At 42.1% G+C, this 24895-nt stretch overlaps 1 protein-coding gene across 4 annotated transcripts in view; it reads left to right on the plus strand.

Annotated features, from left to right (window-relative positions):
- Window positions 1-22256, plus strand: part of ARFGEF3 (ARFGEF family member 3) — a 165805-nt gene extending 143549 nt beyond the window's left edge. For all 4 annotated transcript variants that reach the window (XM_045842823.1, XM_045842824.1, XM_045842825.1 and 1 more), the window contains 5 exons: window positions 699-801; window positions 1054-1185; window positions 2568-2689; window positions 11891-13112; window positions 14586-22256. In XM_045842823.1, coding sequence (XP_045698779.1) covers window positions 699-801; window positions 1054-1185; window positions 2568-2689; window positions 11891-13112; window positions 14586-14777 — 1771 coding nt within the window. In that variant the 3' untranslated portion in view covers window positions 14778-22256. The remainder of the gene's footprint in view (window positions 1-698; window positions 802-1053; window positions 1186-2567; window positions 2690-11890; window positions 13113-14585) is intronic.
- The last annotated feature ends 2639 nt before the right edge of the window (window positions 22257-24895 follow it).

A 24895-nucleotide genomic window follows, 5' to 3' on the forward strand; every position in this document is an offset into this window, starting at 1 on the left:
GTGGAAACAATCTACTCTTCAGATTATTTTTTATAAAAATGAGTGTGCGCTTACATCTTCATTTCAGTGTTTGGTTGCCACATACCTATTGTGTGGGCATTGTACACGGTACTCTGCAGCACAGAGAGAGATAGATGCCAAGGTCCCTACCTCAGGGAGCAGCCTATTCTAAAGGACATAAAAGGGACAGTCATGTGAAATGTCACAATAGTCAGGAGCAGCTGTGAATGCCAAGAAATGACAGTAGGGGAGTAGGGTGGTCACCAGGGCTTTTTGTAGTAATGACACCTGATCAGATCTCCCCAGGGAAGCTCTTTGACAAGCAGGGACTTTGCAAGCAGGCGAATAGCATAAGTACATGGAGATAAGAATTACAAGTGATGGCAGGGGTTTCATTGTTTGGTTTGTTGTTTCTAGAGGAATTGTGGACAATGGGGCTAGAATGGAGAATTGAATATGGAATATACACAGTCTTGCATGCAAGCCTATGTCTAAACATTGACCTGTTGACACTTTTACATGAAAATGGGTTAGGAAGTAGTAATATGACAACAAAAACTAGATGGCCCAGAGGCAAGAGTGATGAGAGACAGCAAGACTTACAAGGAAACTGGAATAAATATGTGTATGTGCCTGTAAAGACTTAAGTTTGTGGCAGTAAAATGTATGGCTTTCAGACCTCTAGTTTCATCTGGCAGGTATGTCCTCGTGACGGCGGGCCCCGTGTTCACAGAAGAGATGTGGAGGCTGGCCTGCTGCGCGCTGCAGGACGCGTTCTCCGCCACGCTCAAGCCTGTGAAGGTAAAGTGTTCGGAGAGCGCCTCCTCCTAGCAGGGTCCAGTCCTCAGCTCCCCAGTGCCCCGGCAGGTTGGCCACCTGGGCTCTGCCTTGCTCCTCCTAGCAGGTGGTGTCACTTGAAACCTTGCAGAGGGAGAGAAAGCAGCAGTGGGGTCAGTACTTTTGTCCCAGACACAGTGACACTGTCAGACTCGAGACAGAGCCAGGAACCACGACCCCAGATGCACCCAGCGAATGACTGCCATTTCTCCGCAGGACCTGCTGGGCTGCTTCCACAGCGGCAGCGAGAGCTTCAGTGGGGAAGGCTGCCAGGTGAGGGTGGCGGCCCCCTCCTCCTCCCCCAGTGCGGAGGCCGAGTACTGGCGCATCCGAGCCATGGCTCAGCAGGTAAGGGCTTTTGATCCCAGGGGCTCTAGAAGGCATGCTGCTGGGAGTCCCTCCTGAAGGTCCTCTGTCGCCAGGCTGTCTTTCATTCCCATAGGGGCCTGTACCTCCTGCCAGTACCCTTCTTTACCAGAAATGACTTGCACCCAATCAGCAGCATTATGGTCCTTCCTACCATCCTTGTTTGTTGTGTCCTCCAGATCAAATCATGTCCTCTTTCCACTTCATACCTAGCTCAGTTTGCTTGGACTGCTTATAAGTACTTGCTTAGATATTATTGTTACTGCTAGACTAGGAATGTGTAAGGATGGCAAACTTACTTGTTATCTTTCTCTTCTCCCAGTCAGAGTACAGAGCTTAACATTGACACTTGTCTTAATGAATTTGAGTTGAATGTAGCTGATCAGTAAAATGAAAATGTACTTCCCCCATGCAGGTTCACCATGCACTCTTCGGACACATGTCGGAAGTTATAATGTGTCTGGCTAGGAGTGATGATAATCATTTCTAGAGAAGTGAAAGGTGGTCCTCCAAGGGGGTGGCTTCTCCAAAAAGCTATGACACCCGGCTAGATAAAGAACGTTCCCATGAGCATGCAGTGGTCTTCCAGCCACGCCCCACCGCTCACTGGGGATGAGGGAATGCCAGTGGACTCTGTTCAGAAACAGATCATTGATGGGGAAGAACAGCGGAGACCCTTCAGCGAGCCTTCCACTCCCTGATACCTCCCTCTCTTCCTCAGTCCCAAACCTTCCTCCTATACTTACTCCTCATGTGACCCGGTATTCCATAACCTACAAAATTTGGACAGAAAAAGTTCCTTAAAAATACTCCTATTTTCAAAGGGAAGTAGTGAAGGTAGGTTAAATCAAGTACAATGAAATCTTTCAGGTCAGAACTCGGGAAGTGGTTACTCTTCGTCACTTCTCCTGTCAGGACTGCTGATGCAGCCCACCTACTCTCCAGACAGTGGGCAAAGTCCTGATTAACTTCTTTTATTTTATTTTTTTGTATGTCACAACTACAGAATTTCTTTTACAAACCCAGCCCCTCTTTATTTACTTTTAATTAATATTAAACATCAGTGCCTGCTGTTTGGAGTGTAATGCATTATCACGTGCTAGACGTAGTGGTATTGTTAGTGTCAGCAGCCAACATTTATTGAATATTTGCTCTTCTGTTCTAATGTTCTGCCTACATAATACATGAATCATTCATTTAATTCTCTTGACAAATATCCGAGGTAGGAAACCATTATGAACCTCATTTCTATAGGTGCGAAAATGAGGAGAGAGAGTAAGCAACTTGCCTCAGCCACCCAGCTAATCTCCGAGTCCGGTGGGCGGTGGCGGAGCCCTGAACTGTCCCTCTGTGCACCCTTACAGGTGTTTATGCTGGACACCCAGTGCTCACCAAAGACTCCGAACAATTTCGACCATGCTCAGTCCTGTCAGCTCATCATTGAACTGCCTCCCGATGAAAAGCCGAACGGACACACCAAGAAAAGGTAAGAGCGAAGTGTCCAGCTGTAGGGTGTTCACAAATAGGAAAGTCCGCTTCTTCCCAGTGCTTGCTCATTGTAGTCCAAGCTTTCCCTGAGAATACAGAAATCTGCAGTGTCATGTAGCAAAGGTTTTCATAGGAAATTGTTAGCTTGTTAACCGTATTTCCCACATTTCAGATGTATTCGTTTGCAGGGCTGCCACAGAAAAGTACCACGGACTGGGCAGCTTGAACAACAAGTTTACTTTCTCCCAGTTCTGGAGGCTGGAAGCAGAGGGTGAGGTGCGGCCAGGGTTGGTTTCCTCTAGGTTTCCAGATGGGTGTTCCCTCCCTGCGCCTGCACAGGGTCCTCCTCCATGCCTGTCTGTGTCCTCACCTCCTCTTTTATAAGGACACCGGTCATACCAGACTGGAGTCCACCCCAAAGACCTCTTCTTAATCTAATTGCTTCTATAGAGACCTTTCTCCAGAGGTCACCCATTCTGAGGTACTGTGGGCTAGGGGTACATCTCAGTGTGTCCATGGCATCATACACATGGTATTTTTTTAATAATTGTAATTTGAGATGTGATCCGTATTGCATCATTGAGAAACACATAAAGTTCTCACGGGCAAAATAGCTGTCAGGAGACAAGAGAAGATCTGTGCTCTGCCACCAGAAACCTGTCCTTCTTCGATACAGGCAGACCCAGGGATCTGGCAGGTTCGGCTCCACAGCACCGAGGCAATAAAGCAAGTAGCACAACAAAGCAAGGCATAGTTTTTTTGCTGGTAGAGGGTCTTGCTTTCAATTGTTAAAGATCACAGCATCTGTGAAGTGCAGTAAAACGAGATGGGCCTGCACTGTCATCCTGCCTAAGAACTCCTGACCTCAAAGGTGAAGGCCATGACTGAAGTTTTCCATGTGTAAACTTCCAACAAACAAATTGTAATGATGGTAACGATTTGAACACAATATGTGAAGTCTAGGGACCAGGTATGTCCACTTCTGCTTAGCTCTGAGGAAACATGCAAAGAGGCTGAGCCCCTTGCCCAGGGGCACACAACTGGGAAGTGGTGGAGCCAGAATCAAAACTGTTTCCATGTTAGGGAGAGTGTGTGATTTTTCCAAAAGTCAGCAGCTTAGTAGAGCAGTGTGGTTTAAAAACTGTACCTGGAAATTGCACTGAAGTGGTTGTGCTAGCCAGGTGTGTGGTGCATGCAAAAGAGTATGTGGAAAGTTCAAAAGTGAGAAAGAATAAATGAAAACTAAAATAACTATGAACTTGTCACCCACCTTCAGAAATAGAACTTTACCGATGTTCTGCGTGCCCCTCCCCATTCTAGCCCCTCTCCTGCCAGTCACACGCTTTTGTAGGTATATCATTTCTCTCTGTTTTGAGTACCAAATGCTGTATGTTCCTTTTCATATCCTTGAAGCAATGGTCTAGTTCAGACTTTCCATTTTTTTCCTGTTTTCTTTTTTTTATTTCTAGCTCCCTTCCACCCAATTAACCTTGCTGAAAATAGTTTTTGAAGTAAAAGTGGGGGAAAGGAGTAATAGACTGAATTCACATTATAAGTCAAACAGGAAAATAGTCTACTATTTCTATGCTTTTGGCTTAAAAGTTTTAGACATTAAGATTTTAAGTTTATCAACATGGGTCATCGGCTCACTTGGTATTTTTAACGGATACTTAGCCCCTCAATGAAATAAAGTAAAGCGCACACACAAAAACATGAACATTTTTAGCAGAGGCCATTGTGCCTAGAGCATTCCCAAGCATTCCTTGAGCATTTCACATTCTTGGGTTTGATGCAGGTGAAGTCCGCACAGGCTGCAGTAGAAGATGAGTTAGACCCAAGAGAAGTTTGTGTATGCTAGTCAGCTGCTTCCTCAAAGGTCCGTATGGAAATCACCCATGGAGAAAAAAATACATCTAAATTAAATCCAGATTGCAACTCTTAAAGAGAAATCTGGGTTTTGTTTTTAAGTCAGTTTGACATTGATAACCTTAAGCTTTACACAATTCACATCATCTTAATGGAGCTTTAGGTTGTACCATTGACCCTGAACAACATGGGTTAGGGGTGCCAACCTCCCACACAGTCAAAACTCCACATTTGACTCCCCCAAATTAAACTACTTGTAGCTTACTCTTGATCAGAAGCCTTAATGATAATATGAACAGTTGATTAACACATATTTTGTATATGTATTCTTACAATAAAGTAAGCTGAAGAAAAGGAAATATTATTGGGAAAATCATCATAGAGAAAATATATTCACAATATTTATTGGAAAAAACCCACGTGCACTCCAAACCCACTGTCTCACAAGCCAGCCACTTCTTACGCAGCTCATTCTCAGTTATCCGGTCTGGACACCTGCTCCCCTTTGTGCTTCGCAGCGGAAGCGGAACGGGAAGGTGTGAGTTTCAGTATGTCACAGTCCCCTTCGTGAAGGGTGGGCTGAGAACAAGGTTGAAACACTTGGGTGCCACAAATTGAAAGATTACATATCGATTTTTGTTTGCTTCAGATCTTTCTTACGAGTTGCATGTCTATAAGCCGTTGTTTTACTTTTTGGATACCTTGCTAAAATTTTGATCTCTTCACTATTGCTTCTTTATCCACTGTTTTATTACTGCATCACTTAGCATGAACCTGAAGTAAGGGGATTTCCTGTCCTTTTTTGCAGGCACAGTCAGCCATTTTATATCCTAAACCGTCAAAAGGAGTGTCTTGGTCGATAGAGGTGGTCCATTACTCAAACATGGCCTTGCATCAGCCCTCTTTTTAAACGTTTGCTGGCACAGGGCCTCCCATTTCTCAGGGACGGTACCAGAAAATGCCCTGGGGGCTATGGTGCTTATTCCTTCGGAAGACTGATTGAACTCACCCCTCTGGCTATGCTTCCTACATCAGGGGTCCGGGCTGCTAGGGTGGTGGGGATGACGATGACATGTCAGAGCCATTTCTCATGGACAGCGTTCCTTCCAGGCGGTGGTCTGTTCAGGCGCCTGTGCAGACGACCAGTGTTGTTTTGTTTGAGACGTAGCGCTACTCTCACCAGACTTTCTCCCAGGCCCGTGAGGACTTGATGGTGCAGTCAGGGAGACAGACACAGGAATAGGGGGATTTGCCCTTAATTAGGCCCCTACAGTTGTGCACAGGAAGCCCTGGACCAGCCTGGCACCTTCGGGAGCCCTCTGCTTCAGAAGAATGCACACTCGGGGCCCCTAATGCCTCAAGTAACTTACCAGACATGACTTACATAGGGGCCGAGGGGTGGGGAGAGAGAGTTAGTGTTTGACGGGAATAGAAGTTCTGATTGGGGTGATGAAAAAAGTACTAGAAATAGAGTGGCAACAGTTACCCAACATGGTGTATGTACCACTGAATGCCACTGAATTATACTCTTTAAACTGGTTAAAATAGTAACTTTCTCATGTATGTCTTACACAAAAAATAACAAAGTTCCTTACATGGTGCGCTAGAAAGGCTTCTGGGGTGTGATGACAGTTCTTCGCTGCTTCCTCATTCCCTCTTTGCGGAGCGTACTGTTTCCCCCAGGGAACTGCTGCGGGAGGAGCAAGGTGAGCCCTTAAATGCAGGGAAGGATTTCTGTTCTTTTCTGCTGGTTAAAAAAAATAACTTTTTCAGGGACGTCAGTGCCATGATAGAGTGACACTACCCTTTTGTGTCTCTTTTCCAATCTCAACTGGTCGGACACCTATAACTCTACAAAGCCTCCTCCACTCAACACACAAGGATGCCAGAGAGAGCCACGAGTCAGTACCTTTGAAAGTGGGCGGGTTGGAACGATTAGAGGAGGCAGAACAGGGGGACAGACAGGTCTGCAGGGGTGGTCCTGCAGACCTGGCTGCCGCAGCTGAGCCCACTGCCCCAACAAACACGTTGGAGGAGATAGGGTGTGGCCCCCCACAGCTTGGCAGAGGGCAGGAGGGTCAGCATCTGAGAATCCAGCTCCCTTCCCCATTGTGGTGCTTGCAGCTCCAGAGAGATCAGTAGCCACAGAGAAGACACATCTAGGACCTCCTGGCCACAGCACAGCAGCACCACTAGGCACAGGGAAACAGGTAGAAGCCAAATGGGCTTCAGAACCCACTGCTCCCCCAGCCTGCCTCGTCCCCTCATCACAGTGGTACCCAGAGACCCTGGTGACCGGAGCACAGTGAGGGTACCCATCACCCTGGTCACACAGACGATGGCTCCCACAATGGCCTTAGAACCTGCTGACTTATCAAAATCACAAAGTACCTAAATAAGGAAGATGGTCACTACTTCAAATGCACCTACAGAGGAACGGCCCAGGTCACACAAGTAGCCCAGAAAGAAAATACCAAGTCCAGGGACCAAAGTCATGGAAGAATGTGACATAAATGATTGAGAATTTAAAATAGCAGTCAGTTCAGTGAGCTCAGAAATAAAATTAATGAAGAGAAAGAGCATTTTACCAAAGAAATTGACACTCTGAAAAAGAACCAAATTCTGGAGCTGAAGAACCCAGTAAATAAGATGAAAAATGTGACCATGTGGAAGAGGATTAGCAAGCTCAAAGACAGAAATCTAGAAATGATTCAGGAAGAAAAGGAAAGAAAAGTAAGGTTTTTTTAAAAATGAAAGAACTGTATGAGAACTACCTGACTACGTTAGAAGGAAAACATAAGGATAACAGGTGTCCTAGAATTAGAGGAGAAGACAGAGAGCCTATTTAAAGAACATACAAGAGCAAGAAGCTAACAAAAAAGCCCTTTAGAAAAAGATAATTTCTAAAGCAAAAATACCTTCTCTAAGACATTTTTTAATTTTATTTATTTTTGGAGAGAGAGAGGAAGAGAAACATCAATGTGTAGTTGCCTCTCATATGCCCCCTACTGGTGACCTGGCTGGCAGCCCAGGCATGTGCCCTGACTGGGAATCAAACCAGCAACCCTTTAGTTCACAGGTCGGCACTCAATCCACTGAGCCACACCAGCCAGGGCTCTAAGACATACTTTATATTAAAACTGTCAAAAGTCAGGGATAAAGAGAATTCCCAAGGCAGCCAGGAGGAAAAACACAGTAACCTACAAAGGAAATCCACCAGGTTATTATTTTATTTCTCAGCAGAAACTCCACGGGCAAGGAGAGAATGAGTGATGTATTCAAAATGCTGAAAGACAGAAACCACCAGCCAAGAATTCTCTATCCAGCAAAGTTATCCTTCAGATATGACGAGAAATAAAGGCTTTCCCAGACCAATGGAAGCTGAGGGGACGGGGCACCACAGGGCCTACCTTACAAGCAGTGCTGGGAGGAGCTCTTCTACCTGAAACAGAAAGACAGCAGCACACAAAACTTTGAGTAAGGTGACAGAGAGAAGCAGAAAACTGCCCCTCTGTTTTAGATAGGGTATTAAACACTTAATTAGAATACAAAAGTTAAAGAGGAAAAGGCATAAAAAGTAATTAGAGTTTCTTCAGTTTGGTGATGAAGGTGCAACACAAAAAGGCATAGTTTGTGATGACAAAAACATACAAAGGGATGAGTACAAGGAGGGAACTTGTAGAGACAAATGAAGGTAACATGCTATGAGAAGAAAAAGGACTATCATATCTACAGTATATTTTATACAAACTTCATGGTAATCACGGAACTGAGATATGAAACAGTGAAAAAAAAAAGGAGAAAGTCAGCATAGAAAACTACTAAACTACAACAGCAGACAAAAACACAATAGAAAAACCATGGAGATACAGAGCAATCAAAAACACAAGATAAAATGGCAGTAGTAAGTCCTAATATATCAATAATCACCCTAAATGTAAATAGACTGAATTCACTGATCAAAAGGCACAGAGTAGTGGGATGGTGTATAAAACAAGACCCAACTATTGGGTTGGCCAAAAAGTCCATTTAGTTTTCCATAAAATAAAAGACACATCTTTTATTTTTAGCAATAACCTTATTGATTTGGATATTTGAGTACGTTGGCCATCTTCCACTATTGGCTTTAGTGGGTAGAGGCCAGGGGTGCTGCTAAACATCTTCCAATGCATAAGACAGACCACAGCAAAGAATTATTTGGCCAAACTGTCAATAGTACCAAGAAACTTTGCAAACCACTTCTAACACGTTCGATCAATCATAGCACCTTCATACACCACACAAATCTTTTTGCATTTCAGTTATGTTTTTACCCTTCTTGAAATAATAAAGCATAATATGCCAAAAATGTTGCATATCTTCTTCCGATCTTCAATTTAAAATGGCTGCACAAAAATTCACCAATTTTGGTGGGTTTTTTTAATGCTATCACAATACAATCTAACTAAATTGTTTCAAATGAAGTTAAAGACAACTAAGCATTACTAGAACCATCACACAGAAAAAGTGTACCGTACTTTTTGGCCAACCCATTAGTAGGAGACTTCAATACACCAGTGGACAGATCATCTAGACAGCAAATTTAAAAAGATCGAAATCATCTCAAGCATCTTTTCAGACCAGGGTACAAAACTTGAAATCAACTACAATAAGAAAGCTAGAAAAATTATAAGTATTTGGATGTTAAACAAGATGCTACCAAACAACTCTTGGATCAGTAAAGAAATAAGGAAAAGCAAGAGATACATAGAGACAAATGAAAATACAGCATATCGAAACCTTTGTGTTGCAGCAAGAGTGGTACTAAGAAGGAAGTTTATAGCAATACAGGACTATGTCAAGAAACAAGAAAATTCTCCAACAATCTAACACTATACCTTAAAAAAGTAGAAAAAAAAGAATAAAGCAAACCCAAAATCTGTAGAAGGAAGGAAATAACATCTGCAGAAATAAATGAGAGACTAACAACAATAGAAAACATTAATGAAACGAAGAACTGGCTTTTTGAAAAGATAAACAAAATTGACAAACCTTTAGCCAGACTCACGAGGGAAGAGAGAAGACTCAAAATCAGCAAGGAGAGAGGTTACGGCAATGTCTCAGAAATACAAAGAATCATAAAGGAATATTATGAGAGGCTATATGCCACCAAATTGGATAACCTAGAAGAAACACATAAATTGTTAGAATCATACAGCCTTCCTAGAGTGAGTCATGAAAAAATTGAAAATCTGAATAAACCAGTCACTGATAAGGAAATGGAAACAGTAATCAAAATTTTCCAAAAACAAAAGTCTAGGACCAGATGGCTTCACTGGTGAATTCCACCAAACTTTCAAGGAAGATTTAATACATGTTCTTCCCAATGTCTTCCAAAAAATTAAAGAGGAGGGGATGCTTCCTAACTTGTTTTATGAGGCCAATGTTACCCTGATACCAAAACCAGTTAAGGATGCCTCAGAAAAAGTTATATGCCTCTATCTCTGATGAACACAGATGCAAACATTCTTAACAAAATACTAGCAAATCAAATACAACAATATGCTAAGTGGATCATACACCACCATAAGGCAGGATTCATTTCAGGGATGTGGGAGGATGGCTGAACATCCATCCACAAATCAATGTGACACACAGAATGAAGGGAAAAATCATCTGTCCAATAGATTCAGAAAAAGCATTTCACATGATACAACATCCATTTATAAGAACTCTCAATAAAATGGGTATAGAAGGAAAGTACCTCAACATAGTAAAATCCATATATAACAAATGCACAGCTAACGTCATACTCAGTGGTGCAAAACTAAAAGCTTTTGCTCTGAGAACAGGAAGAAGACAAGGATGCCCACTCCCACCACTCTGTTCAACATAGAGCTGGAAGTCCTAGCCACAGCAATCAGGCAAATAAAAGAAATTAAAGGCACCTAAATTAGAAAGAAAAAAAATAAAACTGTCACTATTTGCAGATGACATGATTTTATATACAGAAAAGCTTAAGGATTCCATAAAAAAAACATAAAAAATAATTAACAAATGCAATGAAATTGCAGGATACTAAATCACTATACAAAAATCTCTTGTACCTTTACGAACTAATAAAGAACTATCAGACAGCAATGAAATAAACAATCCCATTTACAATATCAACAAGAAGAATACAATACCTAGGAGTAAACCTAGCAAAGGAGGTAAAAGACCTGTACACTGAAAACTGTAAGAGAGTATTGAAAAAAATTGAAGACCCAAAGGAACATAAATATATTCCATGTTCTCGGGTTGGAGAAATAAACATGTTCACATTATCTAAAGCAATCTGCAGATTCAGTGCAATCCCTATTAGGAAGCCAGTGGTATTTTTCACAGACATAGAACAAAAACGTTTGGCTCTCCTTCATGTCACATGCTGGAAGCGCCAAACCCTTTATATACAGGGTCCAGCAGAAGCAACGCCCGCACGAGTGGTTGGTAGGGTACGTGAATGTCTTGCACAAGACGGACCTCAATTTGAACATTTCACCTAATATGTCACATGGTGTGCCTGAGTGTGATGTTATGTTACAGAATGACATGCTTACGATTTTGTAATAAAAGATTTTGTAATTTTAAAAAGGAGCATTATTTGTGCCAGATCCTGATGCACGTAGGAGTGTCCAACCTGCAGCCCAGGATGGCTATGAATGCAGCCCAACACAGAATTGTAAATTTACTTAAAGCATTATGAGGTTATTTTTTGTTTTCGTTAGTGTTTGTGTATTTAATGTGTGGCCCAAGACAACTCTTCTTCTTCCAGTGTGGCCCAGAGACACCGAAAGGTTGGACACCCCTGCAACAGTTAATCCTGGCAAATGATTTTGGCCCTTAGAAAGCTAAATTTCAATAAGATTTCTAAATACTTTGGTTTAAGAAAAAAATCCAGTTAAAATTAATAAAGCTCAACAGAAATTGTTACTTTTTGATTTGATATGTTAATTTATTACTCATAACTATAACAGGAAATAAAATGTGTCCTATTCCAAAATTGTGCTTATATAAAACAGTTGTCATAAAACTCTTCTATTATTTTCCTAAGGCTTATAGATCATCGTTAATCAGTATTGTAATAATTCTGTAGCTCCTAGACTTTAAAAAATGTCAAGAATTCCATTTATTATGATTTAAATGGTTAGTGTGTAATGCCCTTTTTAAGGAAGGCATTCAAATATAAGTAATTTAGTTTGTAATTTTGCATATGTCACTGTGAGTTGTTTTAAAACAACAGTTTTAAAACAGTTTTAAAATATCTCATATAAGGCAAAAGCTTACTAATCAATCCCTTCCTTTCCACTTGAAGTGTTTCTTTCAGGGAAATTGTGGTGAGCTTACTCTCTCATCAAGTGTTGCTCCAGAACTTGTATGATATCCTGTTAGAAGAGTTCGTCAAAGGCCCCTCCCCTGGAGAGGAGAAGGCTGTCCAAGTGCCAGAAGCCAAGCTGGCCGGCTTCCTCAGATACATCTCCATGCAGAACCTGGCCGTCATCTTTGACCTGCTGCTGGACTCCTACAGGACAGCCAGAGAGTTTGACACCAGCCCTGGGCTGAAGTGCCTGCTGAAGAAAGTGTCCGGCATTGGAGGGGCCGCCAACCTCTACCGCCAGTCGGCGATGAGCTTCAACATCTACTTCCACGCGCTGGTCTGTGCAGTCCTCACCAACCAGGAAACCATCACGGCCGAGCAGGTGAAGAAAATCCTTTTCGAGGACGATGAGAGAAGCACAGACTCGTCGCAGCAGTGCTCGTCCGAAGATGAAGACATTTTTGAGGAGACTGCCCAGGTGAGCCCCCCGAGAGGCAAGGAGAAGAGGCAGTGGAGGGCTCGGATGCCCTCCCTAAGTGTCCAGCCCATCAGCAACGCAGACTGGGTGTGGCTGGTCAAGAGGCTTCACAAGCTGTGCATGGAGCTGTGCAATAACTACATCCAGATGCACTTGGACCTGGAAAACAGCCTGGAGGAAGCGCCCGTCTTCAAGAGCGACCCATTCTTCATCCTGCCCTCCTTCCAGTCCGAGTCATCCACCCCGTCCACCGGGGGGTTCTCGGGGAAAGACACGCCTTCCGAGGATGACCGCAGCCAGACTCGGGATCACCTGGGCGAGTCCCTGAGCCTGCGGGTGGGCAGCGGGGAAACACTGATGCTGCCCCCGAGCCCCAAGGTGGAGAAGAAGGACCCCGGCAGGAAGAAGGAGTGGTGGGAGAACGCGGGTAACAAAATCTACACCATGGCGGCTGACAAAACCATTTCGAAGCTGATGACGGAATACAAAAAGAGGAAACAGCAGCATAACCTGCCCACGTTCCCCAAAGAGGTCAAAGTGGAGAAGAAGGGAGAGCCCCTGGGTCCGAGGGGCCAAGGATCCCCGCTGCTTCAGCGTCCCCAGCACTTGATGGACCAAGGGCAGATGCGGCATTCCTTCAGCGCAGGCCCCGAGCTGCTGCGGCAGGAGAAGAGGCCCCGCTCGGGCTCCACCGGGAGCTCCCTGAGCGTCTCCGTGAGAGACGCCGAAGCACAGATCCAGGTGGGTGGGTCCCTGCGGGCCGTCCCCAGTCAAAGGGGCGCCTGAGACTAAGGCGTGGCGAGTCTGTATCCGTGTGTCAGTGGGGGACAGGCATTTTATTATTAGGTAATTTCAGGAATTGTTTTCACGGGTTATAGGAGATATTGAGAAACAAGATGAAGCTGCCTCTTATAAAATGGATGTGCTTTAACTGGCACGGAGCCCTGAGTTTATCACTTGAAGATGCATTGAAGAAAATTCTCTCATTGTGAAGAATTGTAAAAAGGGGAAGGGCAAAGTGCATAGTATTAGATGGTTATACCAATGAATTGTTTTCATCTCAAGTTTTGCTAACCCACCCAGAGCACATGAAAATTCTCATTCTTCAGAGGGCTCTGAGTATTCCTGTTCCTTCCTGTATTCAATATTTGTAATTCCATCATATATCCAAAATGAGCTTGAGAAGAAAACAGTGTTGCTACTGTTTTGTTCGATTTAAGAATAGAGAGATGGGAAAAAACCAATAGAGGGATCTGGAGTCAGAGCGGGCCCTTTAAAAATAATCTGGTGTTCACCTTAAACTGTGGGCTCCTGCCGCAGGCATAATGAGTTAAGACGATCTCGAGCCCTCAGCTTCCATGGACCTGTACAGAAATGCTTCCTTCGAATGAACATAAAGTTAGAAATGGTCAGAATTTCTTGCAAGATGCATTATTTTCCTCTAATGTATCTTGAGCAAGCCCTAGCTGCTGTAGCTCAGTGGATTGAGCACGGGTCTGCCAACCAAAGGATTGTGGTTCGATTCCCAGTCAGGGCACATGTCTAGGTTGCAGGCCAGTTCCCAGCAGGGGTCAAGCAAGAGGCAACCACACATTAATGTTTCCCTCCTGCCTTCCCTTCCCCTCTCTCCTTCCTTTCCCTTCCCCTCTAAAAATGAATACATAAAATCTTTTTTAAAAAATAAAGTATCTTGAGCATACAACTCAGCATCATAATTCAGAATCCATAAAAATCATGGGCCAGATTTGCAGAAGTCTAGTCAAGCTGTGATGTGATTATTCTTTAACAGATGACCCTCCTGACAAATAGCATATCTTAATAATTGTTTTTCATGTCTTGGAGACTTGCTCATGATTTTAAAATTTATAACTTAAAGTAGGCTATTTCAAGTTTTCTAGGCATTACTATAGTGGCCGCTGATTAGAAGTGTTGTATGTCCTATGGAAATCTCATTATGAAAAAGCAAGAGAGTTTTTAAAACTGAGGAGTCAATAAGAGTTTTGTAGTTGTGAAAGCTGAAAATAAGGTCTTTGTCATGTTAGACAAGTCTCTGTAATATGAAGTTAAAATGCCAACCTATCGGTAAAGACTAATTTATTACAGACTGGAAGCCTGAGAAAACTCATTTGCAAATTGGCAGGGCTTAGCCACACCTGAGAGTTCAGCTGAACCCCCTGGAGCAAGCTCACAATTCTCTTCGATCCTTTCTCTCAGGCGTGGACCAACATGGTGCTAACCGTCCTCAATCAGATTCAGATCCTCCCTGACCCGACCTTCACGGCCCTCCAGCCCGCAGTGTTCCCGTGCATCAGCCAGCTGACCTGCCACGTGACTGACATCAGAGTGCGCCAGGCTGTGAGAGAGTGGCTCGGCAGGGTAGGCCGCGTCTATGACATCATCGTGTAGATGACTCACAGTGAAGAAGTTCGGGAGCCAGGGTGAGAGTATGCCTAGCATCTTCCCCACCACCAGCCCCATGGACACCAGTGTCTCGAAGAACAGTCAGCTGCTCCCTCACTAATCAGCATTAGGGGCCATTCTGGACCTGCATCCAGGTGACACAAAGTACACTCTGATTTTGCACATCATTTCAGAAGAGTCTCCCTCTGTTCCTTGACACATTTCTAAATCTTGAAGTTTATTTCCCAGTGCTTTTACCTGCCATGTTATTGCCAAATGGGTCACGTGCAAGGACCACTCCTCTGAAAACTTTGCATTGATCCTTTTTTTTAATGCAATTGCTAAGGAAGTACCTGCTGGTAAGTCAAGCTGATGTATAAAGTCAGACATCTAGTCCCAAACATTATTCATCAGAGAAAGATTTATATCATGACTGTGCATTTGGTGGGGAAGAAAACAGCTCGAGAGACGTGTTCTTGGATGTCATAATCAAGAAAAGGGTGACTTTCTCGGTAAAATATTCCAGAACACTTAAAAATTGTCCTAACTTGTCAAGATTTTCTGGTTGGCACTCACCAACTTTCTCGTTTAAGGTACTGTTGTGCCTTTGTTTCCCTATTTGTAATGGAAGAAAATTCTTTTCTAGCAGAATGTGCAGTCCACATCATGGCAGCCTCTGACACACGGTACCCACTGATACTTGCTGACACAGATGTTTGCCAAGAGACAGAAGACTAACCAGCTACCCTGGCAGTCCCACTAGTCTCTGCTTTTGCTTTCAAGGCAAAAAAAAGAAGGGAAAGAAAAAATGGTGCCTTAGTCCCTTGTTTTACAGATTTCTATGTTCCACCGTTATCTGAGCATAAGGTTTAACATTTGGTTTTTAAGAAAACAAAACATGGAAATGCAACCCATTTGATAGCCACACCCTCGGAGGAAAGGAAGTGAGTTCTCCATTCAGTGAGCAGACTTCTCAGGGAAGGGGGCTGGGAGTGTGGGGTAGGGAGACAGCTGGATGGGGTGGGAAGGAGAATTATAATGAAATCCTTTTAATCTTCAAATGTTACACAACAACCATGTGAAATTATGGTGTCTGTTACACAAGCTCTAGTCATGGAAGAAAATTAGAGGAGGAGACACAATGAAATCTAGGAAATGAAGGTTTCAGTTTAAAATTCTTTGCTCTCCGGGAAGTCTACTTACCCCATGTCTGAAGTCCACTTATTCAGGCCAGTATTTTAAGTGGATCTTTCTTTTCTTAAATTTTGCTGGAAAAGTTAATCTGGAACCTTTATCTTACTATGTACAGTATATTTAATATTTCTTAAATAATAATAATAATGATTAAAACTCCTCAGTCAAGTTCATTCATATATATTCTACAGTTAGTTGCTATGACATACATTATAATTTCCCAGCCCCTAAAAATACATTCATAATTGAATAAGTCATCTTTTAAAAATAGAACAGCAACCCTTTGATATTGAAGTAAGGATTCGAAGTTGACAACTGTGCTTAGTGCTGGTATTTGTAAACTTTGTCTTTCTTGAAAAACAGGTGAACTTATCTGCAAGGTTAAGGGGAAGACTGAGCCGATTCACTTGGGCAATCTAAAAGAAGGAACTTTATCTTTCAGTATGCCACCCAAGTAAAGGTCACTACAGAATCCAGAAGACATTTTTTCACTTCCATAAAACACTCTTTGCCTTCAGATTTTATTCATTAGATAATAATTTGAGTTTAGAAACAGATCAACTATTTGATCGTAACAAGCAATGAATTGTTGGGATAGCAATGAGCTGTGTTCGTGGTTCTGAACTTTTATGTCTTGTAAGTCAGGTAGGTACTTTTTAAAAAAACAAAAGCAGTATGCCACAGGTGTTCGTTTTTGGTTTTTGTTTTGGTTATGGCTTCTCTTAAGCGCAGTTCTCCTTTGTGAGCCTGTGAGTACTACAAAATGTACTGGGGGGGTAGGGAAAGCTTCTGGAGAGTAATCCTAGTAATTACAGAATGTTTATATATAGCAACTTTTTATACAGTATAAAAATTTGAAGGAAGCCAGGCCCAATTTATGAATGTCATGTCCCAGAGTATGTTTGCTAATTATTTAGAAGTCAGAATCCGTTTTCCCACCGACCCCCTATTCTGGGGTCCTGGGCTAGTTTATGCAAAGAAGAGTACCGTGTACTCTTTCCAAACACTGCTCTGGCACTAACCTGACCGTGGGTACCTAGAATAAAAAGACAAGAGAACACACATAGCTCTTTACCTATAGTGTTGTAAGAGGGTTTTCGTGCCTTCCCACACCTTTGCTATAGCCCCCCCACCCCCGTGGCAACCCACACTGGTCTTCAGCCCACCCGCATTCCCAACGTACCCTGCACTCTGCATCCAGTCAGAGTTCAACCAGAAAACTGTCACAGCGGCACTTCCCAGAGGTATTTGCAGTCTTCAAAAAGGACATTGCTTAATACAAATAGTCTCCGATGAACAGGACTTCAGGTCACAGTGGAGTCTGGTGAATCCTTCCAGGGGTGGGGAAGAAAGGGGGAGAAGCAGGAACCCTGGCTAGAGAGAGGCAGACCGGCCAGTGAGCCCCTCCCACTCCCCTGGTGTCTCAGTTTCTGCCTTTCCCTGAGGTCTCTGAAAGACCAGGGTCGGGCCAGCCTTTGTAGTTAAAATAGTTATTACCATGTATTTACATGTCTAAGCAGAATAAGAGTTTGCACAGTGCTTTCGGTTGCTGGTATTCACTGTCAAAAGCGTGTTGCCCTCAGGGTGAGATGTACTCTCTTTTTCTAATACTTGCGTACAGTGCACACCATGAGCACCTGGGAAACCCAGAGTGTAAAAGAATCCCTGACTCGACAGCTCAGCCGAGGACATCACACTCTCCATCAGATTCCTCCTGGCCGTGAGGGCACAGATTCGAGGGGGCCGATAGGTCGCTCTAGGGCGCCTCTCCTGAGCAGCCTATAAAGATGCTTGGCTGCCTCCTTATACCATCTTATTTTCTCTCCTCTAAGATTGTTCTCTAGCCTTCTCCATCAATGCAAAACGAGGCACCTTTTACCATTTTTAGGCTATTTAATGGCTGGCCAAGGCTGCTGCTAACATACATAACAGCTCGAGTTAAAGTGCTTTCCATCAGACACGACAAAATGGTAACATGATTCAAAAGTCCCTTTAAATGGAAACTTCTTTATAACAGTATCCCGAGGCTTCTTGTTCTTGTTTCAAGGAGAAGGCTTATACTGAGTCAGTGGAAAGAGTGACGGAGCCTCAACTGCATTACAGACTAGATGTCTTCAACTTCCCTCAAATACATCACACTACTGCTTGTGGAGGAAAGTCTTAAAAAGGAAAATCATTCACGTCAGTCCCTTCAAACTAAACAGGCCTTTGCTTGGAGCTGAAAACAATAGCGAAAGAGTCACAGACGGCCGGGAGGAGGTGACGTCTGTTGAGTGCCACGTGCGTGTAGGCCCTCACCTACACTACTGTAAGTTACTGTCACAGTAACCTTGTGAAACAGGTGTTGCTTTCCTCCTTTTTTTAGATGAGGACAGAGACCCAGAGAGGTTGAGAAATTTGCCCAAGATACCCAGTAAGTGGCAAAGCTGGTTGCCAAAGAGGTGTTCCTGAATTCAAAGGCCATGTTATCTCCACTACACCTTGCTGTGAATGTGGAGTAAACACCGGAGTGTCTCAAGGAATTACACAGTTCAAATGAGTTAAAAATACTTGATTGATGTCTTAGCTCCATAATGTTACGGGGATTTTTTAATAAGGTTTTTTTTAAAAAAGGATAGTGTTTGTGTAGGGAAAGATCATGTATAACAATATTTTGAGTGTCCAATTATAAGAAAAATCTAAATTTTAATCTCAAAGCAGGCCTCCAGTGGTCATTTAGAAAGCCTGCCAATTAGATGGAAATGACGGAATAAGAGGGTGCGTGGCCAGCTGCTACACGGGGAAGATGGGGCGGTCTGCATCTGGGATGACATGTGCAAATTGGGAACCTTTTCCAATGACCCCTTAGTCACTCAGAACAAAGTGCCCTGTAGCCAGCGGTGTCTCTCTGCCTGCTTCCCTGGGAAGTATTTCATACTAAATATGTAAGTCAGCATCTGAGTTTGGGAATATGCAAAATAAATAACCATTTTCAAATGCATACCCTGGAGAGGAAGTCTCCGTTACACAAAATGGTTTGAAGATCCAGCTACTGGTGCATGAGGTCAATATCCACAGTAACCACGTGCCATGAAGCCTACATAGCCCTGAGCACATTGCAGACCAGGAAACAGGCAGAAGGAAAACTCAGAACTCAGCTCGTGTTTGGGCACCACTCAGGTGATCCTAGTAAGATTCAGCACGGCCTTTGAAAAGCAAGAGACTACTTTTAAGCACTTTTTATTGGAAATACGAGCTTGTTATGGGCAAGATTTATGAAATTGGTAAAGAACTCATTTATATCTATGCTTCATAAAAAAAATCCTATGTTCCTCTCATTGATTAGTAGACCAATGTAGAAAACTGAGATTCTCTTCCTGTGCTTGTATTGTAATGTTTGTACGTGATGTGGAAGGAACTAATAATTAAAATTTTGGACTAGTACACCATATAGCTTTCCAAACCACAATTATAACTTCAGAAAAGACAGACCAAAAAAGAAAGAAAAAATCATGTCCTGGGATAGTCTAAGAGAAACTCAGTTGAGAACAATGCTCAATTTTCTTACAAACAGCGGCACCACTTCTGGGCTGAAGAAAAGCCACTAGCACACCACTAGCACCGCACAAAACATCCCCCCTCTGTGTCCTGATGCAAGGGGGCTCCGGGGAGGACGGACTGGCTGACCGTCTTAGTGACAGAGCTGCAGCCGACTGCTGGAGAATCCCTCCAGGTGTGGTCCTTCCCGCCTCTTCAACCACCAGGAATTGTTTGTATGGTCAGTTCCTCTCTAGAAGATATGTCATGGTTGTCTAGTGTCTCCTGACTTTAGAATAGCGGTCCTCGGATGTTAGCTCACATCAGAATCACCGGGAGCACTGGCTAAAACACAGGTCGCCAGGCCCAGGCTTTCTGACGCAGTAGGTCTGGAAATCTGCATTCCTAATGAGTTCCTTGGGGGCGCCCATGCTCCGGGTCTGGAGACCACACTTGGAGAACCACTGTCTTGAGAACATTTCCAACTCTTACCTTTAAGATCAGCTTGGCTCACCAAGCACTCGAGAAAAACTGAACTTGATCTTGGGCAGACAGCTTGGGATTGGATTTTTCTATAGCATTCCTGCTCAATCTTCCCAGTTTCTGTGTTTATTACACCAACAATTGTTTTTTTACAAGCTCGAGGACAATGAATGTGTAAGTTCTATGGAGCAGTGAGATCAGTGCAAGCTTCTCGTCTTTGTATTTAGAAACATTGATTCTGTGGATAACCACTTGTGTCCTGGTGGCCCTTTGACTTATACCGAGGTGATTTCAAGTTTAAGTATGCGGTGTCTGCATTTCTTCTGTTCTTACAGTTTTAATGAGATGTTTCCATGCGGACTCCATTGTAACCTTGGCTCCTGGCTTCCAGATGTTTTTGAGTAGTTGCTTGCTTGCCAGTAGTTTTATCTCTCTCATTAGTCACCACAATGTCAGCACTTCAAGATGACATTACACTGCTTGATGTATCTTCCTTTTTCTCTTAATTGTCTGGTGTAAATTAATATTTTAATTTCCTGTAGACCTGCAAACAGTCTCCCAAATGGCTTCACAGAAATTTGCAAACATAACCACTCCCTTCTGAGCAGTAAATGTGCCTGTTTTAAAGACTTCCCAGTAGATGTGTCGGGTTGGTGCTCTCATCTGCACAAGAGAGACCATGTTCGTTTTCTCATCTTCCGAATGACGGGAGAACCGTACAAGAGTATCAGCGTGCTTTGGGAGTACAGTGGAATCATGTTAACTCAAAGATGGCTGGGGCCTTGGTTTAGTTATTCACTCTCTATTCAGTTAATTAGCTTTGGAAATTCTTTTTATGTGAAAAAAAATAATGAACACAGAGCAAATAATTCAAGAGAAAAAAATTAAGTACCTTAAAATCATCACCCATGTGTAAATATATTAATTACACATAATTCTTATTGATTTAATAAAGTTTCCCTAAATACTTCTTAAATACCCTGACATCATTTAAATTACTTTATTCTCTTGCATGAATAGAAAGTAATGACTATATTTACTAGAATTAATGAGATCAGAAAGTATATCAAAGTGTTAATGGTATCAAGGATTCAAATCCTTGCCTCTGTGGATGGAAATGAAGTTTTTCATTTTACTTTTGTTTTCCATAACCTTTTTTGGAAGTCATATATGCATTTCATTCTTTTAAGAATAATTTATTTTCAAATTAAATTTTAAAATTAATCTCTAAGAATAATTTATTTTCAATTTATTTTACCAACTGGTGCCAAAAACAAGGGAGGGGGATCTAAAAGCCAATCTTTTGAACTACCACATAAATATTGTGTTTTCCCTGAAAGTCGGGGAGGCTCTGGTCCCTGACAGCATCAGCCACCCATGGTCGTCCATGGCTACCTCATGGTTACGTGCAAGCTACTTCGTATCCCTCCCTCTATTGTCTGTTCTTCTGATTTTTGTTGGAAGTAGTTCTCGCTGGTCAAAATAAGTTTCCCACTGAAGAGGCAAAAGTGGACAAAGAGGAATGCTTCTGATATTTTGGTTTCACCTCAGTTGAAACCTCGTGGTAGAATATACGGGTATGGCGTGATGGGGCAGGAGACGGTGCCTGGAGGGGGAGGCTGACTGTGTCTGTTTATGTTGCTTGATTTGATTTTTGGTGGGTTGGAGGGAGGTAAGAATAAACAATGTATTGCCCTAATCATGCCAAACAATTATTATTCAAGATTATTTTTGTGCTTTTCTAAGAAGAATACATTTAAATAAATTAAATTCTAAACAGTTCCCCTACTACCATGTCCCTGCTCTAAATAAAGCCAGTGGGTGGTAAGGGTCCTTTCTATCCTTCCTTGTATAATGCCAAAGAACCGACTTGTTTTCGCTGAAAAGTATAAACGAATGACGCTTGGTATAGCCATAATGATTTGAGTCAGTATACCATTCCATCTACACAATGCCAATGTCTCATTGCAACCCCATTCACCAGGAGCCTTGAAGTGTTTCGTGTACTCCAAAGGACTTGTGGCGGAAGTACAGTTTTGTTTTGCCTTATCATTTAGTCAGTTTGGTCACATTTATTAAAAAAAAAAAAAGAACTGAAAACCACCCTCCTTTCTATGTTGGTATAACTGTTTGATTTGATACAATCTACGTGTTGTTTAACGGGTCTCTGTGAGCAAGTTCGCCAGTGTGTTTTGTGTACATTTTATCTGAGGTGAAAATGAAAATTCTAAAGAGAAAATATTTTAAAAGATATTGTATTTATGTTGCTTGTGTTGTAGAATAAAGATTCAAATGCACTAAAAAAATCAGATCTGTGGAACAATTTGTTTTACCAAGTAAATATATGTATCGAAATATTTCATAATTCTGAATGAAGAGCCCCCTTTCCAGTTCTGTAACAGAGACAGCCACTGTTGAAAATTTGGTGCATGCCTAGAAAATGCATTTGAAGAAGTTGTGTGTGTGTGTGTGTGTGTGTGTGTGTGTGTGTGTGTGTGTGTACACACCGTTTCCTTTTTCTTTAATTTTTAAAGGGCTTATTTTACAATATTGTTTTGGGTTTTTCTTCATAAGAATAAAATTCACATTAGTAGATACTGATATAATCTATTCATTCAAAAAATTAAGTGTTATCTTCTGTTCATAAATGACTAATTCTCTTCATAGGAACATGATTATTAAAATAGACTATTCAGAATATAATACAGCCACTTTTAACTTAATGATTTTATTGCATTGCAGTTTTAAAAGTAACTGTCTCAAAAGCCTATTAATAGTATAAGTCTAGGAATCCTCATACCCAAATCGTGGAAAACTGCTCTTTGGTCAACAGAAGGCTAAAAGACACACAAAACACCGTAGAAATGGATTCTGTGTATATGACCTTTGGTCATGATTCTGTCACTCTATCACACTGGTAACCTTTGAGTTGTATTACTAAGACTTGGTCACTTCCATCTTGCGGACAAAATGAAGCTACAATAGGCACTGATATACTTTGCACAAGGACATCACGCCACGTTCATGGATGGGGACAGCTGTGGCAGAGCATCCTAGGCTTTGCCTCGTTCTGGGAGTGAGGAAACCAGACAATCCTTGTGAACAGAGCTCAAGGTTCCTGCTCTGCAAAATGAATACAAACTCATAGCTGAAAGGGCTATTTCAAGATAACATGAGAGCCCCAGCGTTACAGTGCTTTGTACATGCTACATGCTAACTTCTATGTGTTAGAGGATAACCCATCTCATAAACAGCCCCACTATTGTGCAAGATGATTTATACTTAAGATCTAATGCATACAAAACCTTGACATTCATATCCATGGGTGCACTGCGACATAGAAAGCTTAGCATTTTATGCCAGTCTTATGAGAGGAGATCAGCAGCTCATACAGATCAGTTTAATCAAACATTCTGGGCATAAACTCTACGTCAATAGCCAATCCTCCCATTATTAACATCCAGCAATGAATACAACATGGGCCGAAACCTGTATGTATTTCTATAAAGAAGAGACTTGATATACTCCAACTGTTTGGCTTATGATCAAAACTTGTATTATACTTCAGGTTTGATAAATATTTCATACCACTCATTAGAAAATTTACTTTCCCATCCGGCTTAAAGCTAGGTTCAATAAGCAAGTGAAAATAAAATTGAAGCATAATGCAATATTGTGGCTTTCACATATTGGCCAGCACTCCCGTTATCTGAGCCTTTGAAAGGGCACTCTAAGCCTGCCTTTTATCTCTTCCTTCTTTGTGTTTATTTATAGATTCCTAGTTACAACAGCCAGTCACTGGTGCCCTGAGTCTGCCCTGTTAACTTAATCTGGAGAAACAAACTCTCCAGTTTAATGATCTCATCGGAACTCAGAGGCAACAACATAATTAAATCCCAGAGAAGTTCATAAGCAGTTTCCACTAAAAAAAGAAGTACCATTTCAACATGAAGGGATGGAATTCACAACAGTTTAGAGCCGAGAACTGAAATACTGGACTTCAGTTGGCTATGTCGTTTCCTAGTCCTCCCTCCATCACTGCCCCGATGTACTGTATTTCCCTTTACTCAGCTTCACAGATGTTGCATTTTCACAAACTGAAGGCAAGACCCTCGACCAGCAAAAGGATTTCAGCTCACTTTATGTTGATAGTATTTGCTTTATTGCAGTGGTTTGTAACTGAACCGACAATGCCTCCCAGGTATGCCTGTGTATTAATTAATTGCTATATTGAACTATTGTAAATGGTACAAATGACTTAAGGAAGTAAAACAACGTTCTTTGCCAGTATCTCTAGCTGAGAATAACCTTCAGGAAAATAAATTTTAAATGTGATGCAAAAACCTCCATTATAACTCAACTTGAAAAAAAAAATGAGTATTGAAGTGAATTTACCACTTACAAAGGAAAAAATACTGTTGGCCATACTATAGTTAAAAGTTCAGTATTCCACTGTCTGTTTCAGTCTGCCCCTAGGACAGCCATCAGCTCAGTAAATCTTGATGGATGTTCTAGTATAACAATGGGTTATAAAAATGGCATTCCTTTAAAGCTGCAAATAGATTTACTTTTCAAATAGGAGGAATAGATGTTATCACAGACCTCTCAGATCAAAACCATTTACAAATGGGCTTCTTGGAAAACTGAGCATATTTCTAAGTGAGCATATTTGGTATCCGTTTGAAACCCTACCGACTGGAGACACAGACAGTATTTTTACATTAGTTGAGATTTACAGAGTTAAATTCTACATTGTTAAATTGGTAAATGTAATTTAAGTAGCTTGTATCCTTTTGGGTGGGAGAGCCTATAAAACCTTCAGGGATTGGAGCACAGGGAACAATGACATCTGTTTTATATTTAGCCAAAGCATCAATAGTAGTACCAAGAAACTTTGCAAACCACTTTTGACACATTTGATCAGTCACAGC

This window comes from Phyllostomus hastatus, unplaced genomic scaffold (assembly GCF_019186645.2).
Source record: "Phyllostomus hastatus isolate PE091 unplaced genomic scaffold, TTU_PhHast_1.1 phas_contig_40, whole genome shotgun sequence".
Classification (NCBI taxonomy): domain Eukaryota; kingdom Metazoa; phylum Chordata; class Mammalia; order Chiroptera; family Phyllostomidae; genus Phyllostomus; species Phyllostomus hastatus.